The sequence below is a fragment of the Sabethes cyaneus genome, chromosome 1 (genome assembly GCF_943734655.1).
Source record: "Sabethes cyaneus chromosome 1, idSabCyanKW18_F2, whole genome shotgun sequence".
NCBI classification, from domain to species: Eukaryota; Metazoa; Arthropoda; class Insecta; order Diptera; family Culicidae; genus Sabethes; species Sabethes cyaneus.
In genome coordinates, this window is record NC_071353.1 from 76,162,857 (window position 1) to 76,178,878 (window position 16,022).

General features: G+C 39.5%; 1 protein-coding gene across 2 annotated transcripts in view; it reads left to right on the top strand.

Moving 5' to 3' along the window:
* Positions 1 to 7,813: 7,813 nt before the first annotated feature.
* Positions 7,814 to 16,022, top strand: part of LOC128735427 (protein YIF1B) — an 83,141-nt gene continuing 74,932 nt past the window's right edge. The window contains exons 1-3 of one of the 2 annotated variants that reach the window (XM_053829923.1): positions 7,814 to 8,063; positions 8,126 to 8,601; positions 8,656 to 8,779. In XM_053829923.1, the coding sequence (XP_053685898.1) occupies positions 8,051 to 8,063; positions 8,126 to 8,601; positions 8,656 to 8,779 (613 nt within the window). In that variant the 5' untranslated portion in view covers positions 7,814 to 8,050. The remainder of the gene's footprint in view (positions 8,064 to 8,125; positions 8,602 to 8,655; positions 8,780 to 16,022) is intronic. The other variant, XM_053829915.1, reaches the window with a different exon arrangement.

Consider the following 16,022-nt stretch of genomic DNA (forward strand, 5'->3'; position numbering starts at 1 on the left):
TTTTTCTATATAAAAAACTGAAGATAGAATTCGCGTTGACGAACGTAAGCTGCTGCCACCTCCAAAAGTTTACTGTGGGGGTGAAGCGGAATAAGAATTTCTTAAAGAGCGCAAGAGATCGAAACATTTTGGCAGATTTTCACCCACACGTATTGCGCTCTTCACACTCAATTGGACTGCATAGTTAAGCGGGGTACGCTGCTGAAAAGTAATGGGTAAAAAGATAGGACAAGAAATGTTCAAGAAAACGATTTCTTTTACGATTTCTTAATCAGTACGCACCACCCCATCGACATCTCTATATCGAGCTGCAGTAAACGTCAGCGACAGCATGTCCGGAGCTCAAAATTTGACAGCGGGCCCAAATCAGACTGCTGGCAGTTGAGTGAAACGCAGTGCTGAATTGCTATCTCATTTTCGCACACACGAGATGTTGGCGGCGAGAACATGGTTGTCTGCCATGGGCTTGGTACGCACCTCAGAAGAAATATTGTTTCACGTTCAGATGGCGCAGTTTTACACGCAAGTGAATTAAAACCACATCAGAGAACAGATTAACAGGCTCGAAGGAAGTAATCGATTTTTTGTGTGTAAAATCTGTCGGCAGCGCCCTCCAGAAATAGTTTGCCAAACGCATCAAAAAATATCCATGTACCTTTATCAATATTTCTTTGTGCTGGAGTTACATAGCAGCGATGGCAGCGACATCAAGATTTAGTTTGCCACTTACTGCTCGAGGGGTGCTCTATTGAAGGATTACTCGTTGATTACATAAAAACCTTTTACACACTTTTTGTCAATTACCTGGTAGTCTGTTCTCTGTGTTAAAACGTCACTTTTCCGTACGGAATAATATCCGCCGCAATTATTACCAGTAGAGTGACTATATACAGAGTGGCGACAAGTCATCCCAAATGTATGCAATGCGGTTTTTCCAAGGTTTTTCTTTCTCTTTCCTGCATACGCGTTGGATAGGTCGTCTGCTCGATTGGAATGACACTGACAGACATTGTCGCCACTCTGTATACAGTCACTCTAATTACCAGAAGAAAAAATGACAGGTGGTTGCTTGCATTCGAGTTGTCAAAATTTCTTCGGTAAATAGCAAGATTTTTTCTTGAGCTGTTTTCTTTTCAGCAGCGTACCCCGCTTTATAAAGTGCAACCATAGATAACAGACATCCAAGCTAGAACAAAAAGCTTCGTAAACCGTGTGTAAAATGACTCTAGCGACATCTAACTGCTTATTGCCACTTGCATTCTCTTAAGTGATTGAAGCGCCCGCTTGCGATACCTGCAGCTGGTGTTGGGCAGAGCTGCCAGATATCCCGCTTTTTTCAGCTTACCACATATTGTACACATATATTATAAATACGGCATGGTTAAAAGATATGTTTATATTAGAAATCAATATAATTCCAAATAGATGAAACAGAATGCACAAAATCATTGTTTCCGTGATTCGGCGTTAAAATTCGATAAAAAATAATTCTTTTAAAAAATATCTGGCAGCTCTGCAAAGTGTTGCTGATATTTTGAGGTTTGTTCATGACAAAAAAGGAAGGAAATATTTTTTCCTTTTGTTTATCTGCCCGTTTAAGATTTCGTGCAAGTGCGAGCAGGCTCTTCCGCGAAACTAAAAAAGGATGTTCAATTCTTTTCGCACTCACACGAAATCTCATTGTGGATTGGCAATGCGTGCGTGATGTCAAAAGTAAAATATTTCCTTCTGTTTTTTTCTCGCTAAAAAGCTAAACATCGATGATTCGCGGTTTTGCTGATATTGTTCAGGCGTGAGAAAAAAAGAGGGAAGTATATTTTTGATTTTTTCGTTACTCACACGTTGACAGTTCGTTACGAGGTTTCCTGTAAGTGCGAGCAGCCACGAAATCTCTTTTACTGCTTTCAACGCGAATTCGTGACTACAAAAGTGAATGAAATTTTCAAGCCTGTTCGCACTTACACGAAAACCCATGCCGAATTGTCAAAACTTGTGGGAAAACAATAGCAAAAATACTTCCTTCTCTTTTTTTCTTACAAAAACCAAACAAATATCAGCAACTTCGTAGTCTCGAATATGTGTCGACCAACATTTGAAAGGGGCGGATAAGCCAACTGTCAAACAGAACGAGTGAGAGTTCATTTTCCTATGCTGCTCCAGCAAAAAATAACTCTCGCTCGGTCTGTTTGACAGTTGGCTCTTCCGCCCCTTTCAAATGTTGGTCGACATGTATACAAGAGATCGTGTAGGGTGTAGCATCGTAGTCGCGAATGTGTACCTTATGGGGTTTCCTGTATGAGCGAGCGGGTGTCGATTTCTTTTAATATACACTAGGGCCCCCAGCTATATAGGATTTTGTGTTAGTGTGAGCAGGCTTCAAATTGCTTTTGCGCTCATGTCTTCGAATGAACATTTTAGGTGATCGCAGTGCCACCATACTGCTTATTGCCACTTGCGAAAAACCGTTGCAAGTTTTTACACACGGTCCAAGCCTAGCTTGGATGTCTGTTATCTGTGGCTTCAGTTTTCGGATGCAACACCCGCCATTGAGATGCGACCGTGTTTGGTTAGAAACGCACAGAAATTTTTGGTCTGCCGTTCGCTCTACTGCTGATTCACATCGGAGTAGCAGAACATACCAATCTGATTGATAATACGGTGCCAGTTTCGGTTGGCGTTTTTTTTTCATACTGTTCTGCGGGGTCGATTGTACCGAGATTATACTGTTGGCCATCAGTTTGACATCGTTTAGACATTCTTAGCGCAAACTAGATTTGGACAAAGCCTAGCACCGTGAATCGATGGATTGGAATACATTACCCGAATCAAAACTTTTATCCGATAACTAGTATAAATTTGATGTCCCACTTCCTCACGCACGACCAGCAAAACGCAGACAAGCACATCAAGAGACAACTGCGAAGCTGTAACTGTCAAAACGACCAGCTGCTCTAATGTCAAACCAGAGTTGCCAGTGAGAAAAAGTTCACGGAGCGAAAAAGCTCCAGTTTGTTTCAAACAAAATGATTGTTGCTTTAAGCCTCAATAAAATATTTTTATAACAACCTGAAAATATTGTTGTTTCAAAACGAGATTCTGATTGAATCAAGAAAATAACAGTTTTGAATTAAAAGTAAAGTATTTTCAAATTTGAAGTTAAGATTGATATAACAATAAATAATTTCATTTCAATCATATATTTCAGTTTGAAACAAAACGAAATTTTTGTTTGTGCGTAAAACAACCATAAATATGGTTGAAACTACATTTTTATTCTCCGTGTTATCATTGTTGCCAGAAACGTGTTATTTTCGTTATGTCAAGGAAGATCTCTACCCCCCGCTTAGGAAAAACTCGGATGCCCAGCAGAAATCGAACAGAATCAATATGGCGCCGGCAAAATTTGACATTCAGAACCGGTTCGTCTTCTTCGTTTTTCGCTCGCTTTTCTGTATGTCAAAAATGACATTTTAAAACGGGAGATACGTGCTTCACACGATGCTGCCTAATGTTGCAGTTCCGCATTATAGGTAAGAAAATAATATTCAACCTGTTTCTGCGGGATTTAGCCGCTTAGGCGCGTCCAGCAGAAATCGAACAAAAATCTGGCAGCGAAAAACTTTTTCTGCCAGGCATTCTGCCAGATTTCTGGTCGCCGTCACCCGTGAAAACTAGCAGAAATGCACCCAAGCAACCAAAAGTTCGAATATTACTTGACACGCGAACTCGAAAGTTCATAATTAGTTCAGATTCAGTTCCGTGGAACTTTCTTGCTGATTAGTAGTGTATATTAAGTATACGTGGAACCACAGATAACAGACATCCAAGCTAGGCTTGGACCGTGTGTAAAAACTTGCAACGGTTTTTCGCAAGTGGCAATAAGCAGTATGGTGGCACTGCGATCACCTAAAATGTTCATTCGAAGACATGAGCGCAAAAGCAATTTGAAGCCTGCTCATACTAACACAAAATCCTATATAGCTGGGGGCCCTAGTGTATATTAAAAGAAATCGACACCCGCTCGCTCATACAGGAAACCCCATAAGGTACACATTCGCGACTACGAAGCTACACCCTACACGATCTCTTGTATACATATTCGAGACTACGAAGTTGCTGATATTTGTTTGGTTTTTGTAAGAAAAAAAGAGAAGGAAGTATTTTTGCTATTGTTTTCCCACAAGTTTTGACAATTCGGCATGGGTTTTCGTATAAGCACAGAGAACAGACATCCAAGCGAAAGGTCCCCACTTGGATAAAACTTATGTCAAATTAGTTGGGAAACTATAGTGATGATGTCGCTAAAGGCGCATAAAATTCTACAATAAACTCACAACAGCTAGCTTCTGGCACTAGCATAACGGTTACAGTCCATATATACTAGCGCCAGAGGAGCCAAAGGTTGTCAGTGTGCAAATCAAAAGAATCATTTAGTTGGGAAACTATAGTGGTGGTGACGCTAGCATATTAGGTGATTTTAATTTGAAATTTTATCCAAGAATTCCCGAAAAATTTGTTCCTGAATGGATGTCTGTTCTCTGTGGTGTAAGTGCGAACAGGCTTGAAAATTTCATTCACTTTTATAGTCACGAATTCGCGTTGAAAGCAGTAAAAGAGATTTCGTGGCTGCTCGCACTTACAGGAAACCTCGTAACGAACTGTCAACGTGTGGGTAACGAAAAAATCAAAAATATACTTCCCTCTTTTTTTCTCGCGCCTGAACAATATCAGCAAAACCGCGAATCATCGATGTTTAGCTTTTTAGCGAGAAAAAAACAGAAGGAAATATTTTACTTTTGACATCACGCACGCATTGCCAATCCACAATGAGATTTCGTGTGAGTGCGAAAAGAATTGAACATCCTTTTTTAGTTTCGCGGAAGAGCCTGCTTGCACTTGCACGAAATCTTAAACGGGCAGATAAACAAAAGGAAAAAAATATTTCCTTCCTTTTTTGTCATGAACAAACCTCAAAATATCAGCAACACTTTGCAGAGCTGCCAGATATTTTTTAAAAGAATTATTCTTTATCGAATTTTAACGCCGAATCACGGAAACAATGATTTTGTGCATTCTGTTTCATATATTTGGACTTATATTGATTTCTATTATAAACATATCTTTTAACCATGCCGTATTTATAATATATGTGTACAATATGTGGTAAGCTGAAAAAAGCGGGATATCTGGCAGCTCTGCCCAACACCAGCTGCAGGTATCGCAAGCGGGCGCTTCAATCACTTTAGAGAATGCAAGTGGCAATAAGCAGTTAGATGACGCTAGAGTCATTTTACACACGGTTTACGAAGCTTTTTGTTCTAGCTTGGATGTCTGTTATCTGTGGTGGAACTAAATGCTTTAAGAAGTGCTGCGAGTACTTCATAGATACTTCAAAGCTATTAGGATGCTACATGAAGTTCTGAAATAACTTTAGTTGCTAACAAGTTCTGCGTGCTGCTTTTTTGTTTATATTTCTGGTGATCAAACCAGCAGAACCTGAAACTATTGGAGATTAATTATTTTTATTTCATTTGAATAAATTTAATCCTCGCACATTTCTAATTACAAATATAAATTAGAATGTAATGCTCTTCATTATTGTGTTGTGTTGTGTAGCATATGCTGTCGGTATCTCACTACTATAATTAATTGCCTGGCTCCAAACTTTATGTTCTATAATTAACTCGCGCTGCATAAAGCTGCTGCAAGTTCTAAAACGAACTTTTACTTAACAACTCATTGGCAAAATTCACATCGCTTGTATACGACAAAGGTGACGCAGTGGATCGGTATAGGTTTACAACGCGGAACACCCGGGTTCAAACCCACCAGCAGGCAAATGCAACGAATATAGAAGTTAGGTAGAAGTATAAAAATAGAACATAGAAGTGCTGCTAAATTTGTTTTTTCTTAAATTTTGACAGTTTATTTCGAAGCTGCTTAGCGTTCTATGCAGTGGACCCAAGACAGCTTGAAAGTTCGGTTAATTACTTAAAAGTGACGCTGCTTAGCAAGTTATAGATTGATACATACATAAAGCTGTTTAACGCTTGTTAGACACCATTATTCGAACTCTTGGTTACTTGGGCAACAACCGATTCTGGCAGAAATTTCGCCTAACGGTTTTGTCTGCCAGATTTCTGTTCGATTTCTGTCAGCCATGTCGAACAGAACCGTTACCGAAACCGATTCAACCGGTTTGTTTTTTGCGTAACTTTTTGATTAAAAAAAGCTGTCATCATAAATAAATACAATACATACATTTGCGCATTTCACACTACTTTATTGTTCATTCTTACGTTCAGCTTATTTTTGTTAGTTTTCGGTGCATTTCAGAAGCTGAAACCAGATGAGCGGGACCTTTGGTTTGAAAACAAAAAGAATGCACGGAGCACGCACGTTATTGGAATCGACCATTTAAAATGTTTCGTGAGGCTTTAAAAACAGAAACTAAATCCCGCAGAAACAGGTTGAATATTATTCTCTTACCTGTAATGCGGAACTGCAACATTAGGCAGCATCGTGGGAAGCACGTATCTCCCGTTTTAAAATGTCATTTTTGACATACAGAAAAGCGAGCGAAAAACGAAGAAGACGAACCGGTTCTGAATGTCAAATTTTGCCGGCGCCATATTGATTCTGTTCGATCCGCTGGGCATCCGAATTTTTCCTAAGCGGGTAATGTCAAGGGAGAATAAATTACAATATTTTTGTTTATTTAATTTTTTAGTGCTCTGCATCTTTTTAAAAAAGAAAAAACTATACTCTGGTAGTCATAATGGGAAGCTTTATCGTTCCTTCTAAAAAAATCATCTTTTTATCACAAATTTTAGGACCCAATTATCATTCCAATTTTGACATTGTCGCCACTCTGTATATAGTCACTCTAGTCACTCTATAGAGTGACTATATACAGAGTGGCGACAAGTCATCCCAAATGTATGCAATGCGGTTTTTCCAAGGTTTTTCTTTCTCTTTCCTGCATACGCGTTGGATAGGTCGTCTGCTCGATTGGAATGACACTGACAGATAATTATCATTCCAATTTCGACATTGTCGCCACTCTTAGAGTGACTATATACAGAGTGGCGACAAGTCATCCCAAATGTATGCAATGCGGGTATTCCAAGGTTTTTCTTTCTCTTTCCTGCATACGCGTTGGATAAGTCGTCTGCTCGATTGGAATGACACTGACAGATAATTATCATTCCAATTTTGACATTGTCGCCACTCTGTATATAGTCACTCTAGCCACTCTGTATACAGTCCTCTATAACTACAGACGGTCGATAATCTACAGACGCGCAAAGAGCGTGGCATAAAACACCAATCGAACCGTCAAATCGAGACACCAAATGAGCAAAGTAAACAAACTTGTGTTTCCTATAGGCAGGGAAGACTAAGTTTTGTAATCTACCTGAAATATTAAAACTTTAACTATTGATCTACTAACAACATATGGATTAGTTACACTCGATATATCATATATTGCTTTGAAAAATTCAATTGGCTTGTTCAATTTGCAAAATATGCGTCGCAATTCGCGAAGTTCCATGGAACATACCTCGCGATTCACGCAACTTACTGCTGATTATAGGGAGATTGATCCAATTCTGACTGGTTGCCAAAACTGTTTAAATAAAATAAACAAAAAAAAGTGTTGCCGAATTGGTAATTTTTCTCTTTGCGCGTCTGTAGATTATCTACCGTCTGTATCTATAACCAAGTCTAAAAATATCGATAATTTTCGTAATCCGAAAAGTTTATCGATATTTTTGATTCATCGGAAATATAGATATTATCGATAAGTATCGATATGTCTTCCATCCCTAATTTTGATTTGGTTTGCGGGATTTGCGATTGCGATTTGCATTTGGTAACAAGAAGTCTGGTTCTGACTCTCTCTCTTCGAAGAAGTAAGATAAAAAAGCTCGTAATTAATTACGTACTTCAGTTTTTCAGTAGCCAATTTGAATAAGAATGAACTACAACGCTAGTAGTCGCATCCGTAAGTTTTAAAAATAAGTTGGACGTGGCGTTTCATGATCAGATGTTTGCTCAGAGTATGCGTACTAAGATTGTATCAGTAATAAACTAATTGCTTCACTTTACTTTAATTTTGCAGCATTAGGTTCAGGTCCAAAAAAGCCCAAACGAGTAAGCGACGTAAACGCCATGGGTGCGCCGGTAGCGAGTTCATTTGATCAAACAATGCAACCTGTTACAGGCAGTATTGGCTTCGTTCCTCCAAACGCCGGAGCAAGTTCATACATGTCGAACAATACATATGAGTTTCAACAATACGCAAGCTATCCCGAAGTCTCACAGCAAACGCATGTGCCACAACGATCAACTATGCCTTCAAATCAACAGCCCGGAGTCGATCCAGGGTTCCCAAGTCAGTTTGTAGTTTTTCAACAACCAATTGTGCAAGATATGGCATTGCAGTATGGTCAGAAATTAGCTGACCAGGGTAAAGTCCTCATGAACACCCAATTCGAAAAATATGTTCCAGTCACTAAACTTAAGTACTATTTTGCGGTTGATAACAAGTACGTTATCAACAAACTCAGGCTAATATTTTTCCCTTTTTCTCAGCTGGTAAGTTTTTACGGTAGAAATTTTCATTATAATTCTTACATATTTTGATTTCAGGATTGGTCCCTAAAATACGACCATGACAATCCGGTTCAACCGCGATACGATATAAATGCTCCGGATTTGTATATACCAACCATGGCATATATTACGTATGTTGTTCTGGCTGGGTTGGTGCTAGGTAAAAAAATATTGATATTCCTATTAGTACATTTGCTATATGCTTTTTATATGTTCAAGAATTTGATATATCGTTACTAGTTGCATGTAAGTACACAATAGGAATTCCTTTCATTGTACCAGGGGTGGTTCGATCATTTTGATTCATTTTTGGTCCATTTGTCAGCACATAGTACCGTCTCTGCCTAGCAATAATATAAAAGGTTACGATTTGGAACGTTAAACGTAAAACGTAAACTAGTTACCGTGAACGCGGGTAATTCCGATCAGCACCTAATTCCGATCACTCAACTAAAGTAGTCGATTTTTAGAAGATGGAATCAAAAACCATAGTTTATGGGAATCCTCATGATCAAAGCTTGCCAATAAGCTATAGATTTCAATTCAATCTTTTAAAAATCAGTTACTTTAGTTGAGTGATCGGAATTACCTGCGTTTACGGTATTATCTCAATGTTGTTAAATAAACATTTACTGTATCTTTTGCATTTACGGTGCTACAATGCTGTAACCCCGTTGCGCTGGTAGCCAAGTGAACGGTTATCAACAGGGTAGCAGCCGTATGGCATTATAAATACAAAACATGCAGCCTAGATATAGGGGTAATAGGGGCAAAATGGGCCACCGTTCGTTTGGGCATATTGGACAATAAATTTCGCTAATTTGATTAATAAACTTGTTGACAGGGTTAATTTGCTCTTTTTACTTCTGTTTTGCAGCGCCTCAGCCAAACAGAATTCGGAAAAGTAATTTATAGAAGAAGTGTAGAGTTACTTATTATCTACAATATTATTGAAGAAAGTATAGTTTAATCTTTTGTATTTATAGCGTTACAGAGCTGCAATGCCATTGGTAGCAAAAAGAGTCCTCTTTTGGCTACCAGCGGGGTATCAGCCTCATAGCGCCATAAATATAACAGATAGAACTATACTTTCTTCAACAATATTGTAGATAATAATCAACTCTACAATTGGCCTATGCATTACTGTTTCGAATTTTGTTTGACTGGGACGCTGTAGTCAAAAGAGCAAAAATAAAGTAAAAAGAGCAAATCAAGCCTGATTGTTGATAATGTTCTTAATAAGCATCTCAACAAAAACTGCACCCAAATTCGTTGATATGTCTGAGATATTGAGTACAATCTCAAGCCGACTCAGGATTGTAAAAATACTATAAGAATTGCAACCCACAAAACAAGCTGTATAGCTATTTGTTGCGTGCTCTGGACTTCTCCACTCCATATATATGGTTACTATTACCATATATGAACAATCACTTTGTATAATTGAGATATTTTTTGTTTTATCGCATTATTATAATTATTTTTGATTAGCATAGCTGTAAGGGGCATAATGAGCATACCTGGCAATGTTAGCAACATAAGGCTGAAAATCATAAGGCCGAAATTCGAAAGGCTGAAAACTAAGTAACGCCTACATAAGGCTGAATGGACAAAAGGCTGAAATCTCATAAGGCTGAATAACGAATAGCTGAAACTTAGAATAAACAATGTGTAGGTCATGCTAAAGGCAGAAATTTCAGAATTTTTCACAATTTTAACTTAAATCGAAGAAAACTTAATTAATTTCCCTCCCATGGGTAGGTGGTTTGTCGTGCTCTTCGGCATCATCCTACAGCTTAGTTCCGCATGTAGAATGTAATATAGTTAAGGTTAGATATATGTGTAGTTATGTAGTATTGCATAATTTACCTTTACGTGTAGTATGTGTCTCGTTAAGCGTAATGGAGCGGAATTGAACGGATTTGATTTGAAATCAAATCCGGTCAGGCCGAAGCACCGGGAGGGCTTACTCAGTTCCCTAGATGAAATACTGGTATGCACAGAAATTTCTCTAGAACACTAAAACCAAATCCTACCTACCATTCATGAGATTTTGACTTACTCATGAAAATTAAAATTTATCGCTAAATAGAACGAACGAGTGTTCAAAAATGATGTGTTGTCTTTATTTGCTTAATCGAGACATTTTCTATGAGATTGCCATAAAATTTGTGGCTGTTATGCGATTATGGACAGCGCAGCACTGAAAAATATATACACACGTACATTGTATACATGTGTATGCATGTATGAGTGTGCATAGGTGTATAGGTATGAATGAATATATGTTTGAGTGTTCTATGATGAGTCGGATTTTTTTCTTATACCTATGCTGCCAAACTACAATTATTAATTGGAAAGAAGTTATAGTCAGTAGCTGTGTTTCCTGTGTCATTTTCCTATGTTATTACTATTATTACTAATATTGATATCATTGTTGTTACTGTCACGTCTATTGTATTGTTTCGGATGTACTTAATTATAATTATTATTGTTATTTTCTCATTTCCCTCCTTTATTAGAGTGATTTGCATTCATGATAAAACTATCATGAATGACGCTGCTGGTCTTCCAAAGTCCCTCCTAATGTTGATGAGCTACTGTTGAAGAATCCATAAAGTCGGACGGTGGCAACTCATCGTCGGACCTCAGTATACCATCATTGTTTCTTTTCAAAAAAATATGGTCGTAGTGCTTTAAATATGGCCATGATATTCATATTTCAATCGGATTTGTCGCTTCAATATAATTCTCACATAGGGTTAGCAACTTTGCTAACATCTTACCCAGTCTTGCTTCAGTGATTGTTTGCACATAACATGATATATATACATATCTCAAAGTAAAGTTCTACATGATCCATCACCCACATCCTATCTCAGTGATAGGGATGCTTCAGTTTGATGACTATCTGACGAGTATACCGATAAAATAGGTTGACTACCGCTACAAATACGCAATGACTACCGGGAATAATACGAACGAGTGCTAGGCCTCCATTATATCACATCTGCTCTGTTTTTCAATAGTTCAGTTTCAGTTCTGGCAGTTTTTCAATAGTTCTAAGCGATAATATTAATATTGCTCTTGAATAATGTTCCGCACAAAAATTCGGAAATTGACACCAACAGCTATAATACTACTGATGGCATGTAAGGTAACGGCTGTGGTTTTTAACCGTTATGTGTGTAACAGGGTACCCGGGTACCTTTTCAGTTTTAAAATTGTTATAACTCATTCAATTTAAAACATACATCATTGAAATTTTGCGACATCGTAAAACTCGTTGATCTTAAGTAATTGAGGTTTTTTTTGGTGCATATCCATAAAGGGGATTAGCAATGAGAGGCACTTGAAATTTTTTATTACGTAGGAGGGCGACAAGGGTACCCGGGTACCCATGATTTGCTATGTTCATAACTTTGGCTATTTTGAACCGATTTGGATGAAACCAGTGACATTTGATTCGCACATTTGTCTAGTTTCGATTAGATAAAGCATTTGGTCATCAAACGACAGTTAGTTCCCGGGAATCGGTAATTCCGGAACAATGTCCGGTAAAACGTGGGAAGCCGCTTGTTTTGAAAGAATATCAGCTTTCAGCAAAGCTATTAGCTTTGAACATGACATTGTGGACCCTTTTTTCATCTTATTATATAAATTGGTGACTGTAGATCGTACTGGACATTCCAGAATTGGGTTCCTGCAGGGTTACAGATGGCCAGTTGGGTGCCTAATCCAATATTAGAATTGGTTTAGCGGATCTTTTAGATGTTATGAACTGATTTGGCCAGTTTAGTGCTGATTAATAATTATGGAACTGGTTCCAAATGTATAACAGATGGTTCTACGTTTTGAACTGTTCTGATAATGCTAAGCATTATCTTGAATCCTGCGGTATCATCTGGGACCCCGTAGAAACCATTTTCGAAATAACCAATCAAAATACATCGAAATGTAAAAAATATCACCTACCGAACTAATTCCAAGAACTTTGATACCCATATTGTTAGGTTTTACCTCTAATTCTAGACTGGCCACGCATGACCCCACAGGAACCTACTCCGGAATGGCCAACCTGATTCATCTCGTTATATGAAATAGTACATTGTATGAATTTTTAAAGTTTTTATATCCGCATGACTGATTTTCCTGCACAAACAATCAGTTCTCTACCTCACAGCGGACACTCTGTCGGAATTCCGGATTTTTGAGCCCCGTATGTCTTATAATGGCCAAATGGCCAAATAATTCAAAACTAAATAAATTAACGAATCAAATGACACCTATTTCATCAAAATCGGTTTTAAAATTGTTGATGTTATAACAATATCAATTTTGGGTACCCGGGTACCCTTGTCGCTCTGCTAAAGGTGTTTTTTTTTGTCGCACACATAACGGTTAAGGAGCATAGGTGATTAAAGGGCGCTGGGTGGTCGTTGACACGGGTAGTTGGAGACATGAGTAGCGTCCATTCTAGCGAGTAGTTAATAGTAGGATACGGGTACACATAGAATCTTAGAATTCTCGTGATATTACTTACCCGAAAACTGCAATCATCGTGTTGAGTAAAATTCTCCCCTTTTCTTTTCCTTTTCTTTTTATTGTCTAATGTCTATTGCTACTCCTCACGACGATAATAATGTTGTCGTGAGGGGCGGCAAGAGACCAATCATAGGTGACTGCTATAGAGAGGACGGCCTGGAGACGTCGAAAGGCTAACATGTGTTTGGAAACGCGAACCAGACAGACTGAGATAGGCAGGAAGCGGATATACAAAAGGAAGGAGAACATCAAGATAAGTACATTCATTCAATTTAATACTATTTATTACACAATTATAACGGGTATGGAAAGAATCAGGTTCTGTCATTCTTCTTCCTCCTCATTAATTCATCATCACCAACGCATTATGGCGCTAGCGCTGTCCGCTTGGACTCTTTTATCATTATCACAACAACCTTATCTCAGCCCTGGACAGACTTGGCTTTAACTGCCCCACCTCGTGCTGCAAACAGAAACAGAAACAGAAATGGAAGAAAACTTAATTAATTTTTGATAATTTTTTATAAATTATGAAAAATAATTACACTAAATGTTATTGGACCCAACGGGCCGAACGTGTCATTTAAGCTTAACCTGTGCACTGAGAAGGCATTACATGCTTTTCATCTCGATTCAATGTGTTCCAGTAAATTTTTACAATGATCCCATGCTTAGGTACCAAACACATATCTACGACTACGTCTTTGTTTACTATACTGGGACTGGGTAGCACTTTGTGAAAAGCAAAATAGAAGTGTAACGTTTGAATGAAAGATTTCAAATGCTAATAAGTACTAAACTACTGAACGAAACTGAACAATTTCTATGTCGTTGGATAGATAAAAAGACCAGCAATTTAATGCGGGGATAAGAGAGCAATTTCAAGGAGGGCGTAAGAGGTGGGACTCCTATACAAATGAGACACAAATTTCCTCATAACTCGAGAACTAATCAAGCAAATGAACCAAGTTTGGCATGTGGTGGTTTTTGGAGGTAAGAGTTTTTTCTATGGTAAACTGAGACCTCTTCCCTTTCTAAAGTCAAGTGTCCACTATAGAGTTATTTTGGTAGAGTAAAAAGCGTAGAGCGTAGAGACCAGCTGTGTGTACACTATAAGGCATCTCTACCACTTTACCGCTCTACCTAGAGAAGCCGTAGAGAAATTTTACGTAGAGCTCTACCACGCACTCTACATGGTGTGTCCACTGGGGAAACTGTAGAGCGTAGAGCTCAACCACACAGTACATTAACATTCTTGAATATCGTGCCCGCGTGTTAATATCCGCTCGGTTCATAACACCTTGTAGCGCTATGGTGAACAGCAGGCATGAAAGACCATCACCTTGACGAAGCTCTCTGTGTGATTCGAATGAACTTGACAATCCACCCGAAATCCGAACACAGCACTGTGTACCATCCATCATAGATTTAATCAGTTTGATGAGCTTCCTGGGGAAGCCGTTCTCGTCCATGAGTTTCCATAGCTCTTTCCGGTCGATGGTATCATATGCGGCTTTGAAGTCAACGAATAAATGATGCGTGGGAACTCTGTATTCACGGCCCTTTTGGAGGATTTGCCGCAATGTAAATATTTGATCCGTAGTAGACCGACCTTCGACGAAGCCGGCTTGATAAGATCCCACAAATCTATTCGCAATTGGTGATAGACGGCGGAAAATGATTTGAGACAGCACTTTATAGGCGGCATTGAGAACGGTGATCGCTCGATAGTTCTCACAGTCCAACTTGTCGCCCTTTTTATAGATCGGGCAGATAACCCCATCTTTCCACTCCCCCGGTAGCTGTTCCGTATCCCAAATTCTAACAATTAGTCGGTGTAGACAAACGGCCAGCTTTTCTGGTCCCATTTTAATAGGCTCCGCTTCGATGCCATCTTTTCCGGCTGAACGCGTCATGGGACGCCATGGCCTAGGAGAGATGAGCGAAAACGGGGAGCTGTTTACAGAATTCTGTGGTAATAACGACATGGTCATTGGTGGATCGCTCTTCCCCCATAGACCAGTACATAAAGTCACGTGGGTTTCCCGCGACGGCCGAACAGAAAACCAAATCGACCACATCTGCATCAGCCGGAAATGGAGAAGGAGCCTTCTTGATGTACGCAACAAACGCAGCGCTGACATTGCATCCGACCATCATCTTGTTATCGCTGAGATACGTCTGCGCGTCGCACGTGTCCAACGACGGGAGGAGAAAGTTGGATGCCGCTACGACGTCCGCCGATTGGAGAATCCTGAGGTGAAAAGGGCCTTTGTTGAACAACTTGAATCTCGAGCCTCGGAGTTGCCATCTGGTGGAACCGTCGAAGAGCAATGGACCGGCATCAAGAACGCCTTCATCACGACCAGTGATGAAACCCTCGCGCAGTGGGCGGAGGGAGTGAATTTCGGATGAAACTTGGAGGAAGATCGACGAGCGGAGAGAGGCGAAAGCCGGCATTGAGCGAGCGCGGACCAGATCGGCTAAGACAGCTGCCCGTCAACGATACGCCGAACTGGAGAGGGCTGTTAAACGTGCTTGTAGGCGGGACAAGAGAGCCTGGACTAACTCCTTAGCCGAACAAGGAGAAACCGCCGCCGCCAATGGTGATATCCGCTTGTTGTACGATATTTCTCGCCGCCTTAGTGGTGCCAGGATGAATACAAAGATGCCGCTAAAGGACAGAGCTGGTCAGCTATTGACTGACCGTACAGAACAGCTTAAGCGATGGACTGAACATTTTGAACAACTCTTCCGAGTTTCAAATATCAGAGACCAACAAAACCAGCAGCGTACGACGCCTACAGTTCGTCGAATAAATCGCGTGAACTCGGAGGCGCCATCGCTGGATGAAATTG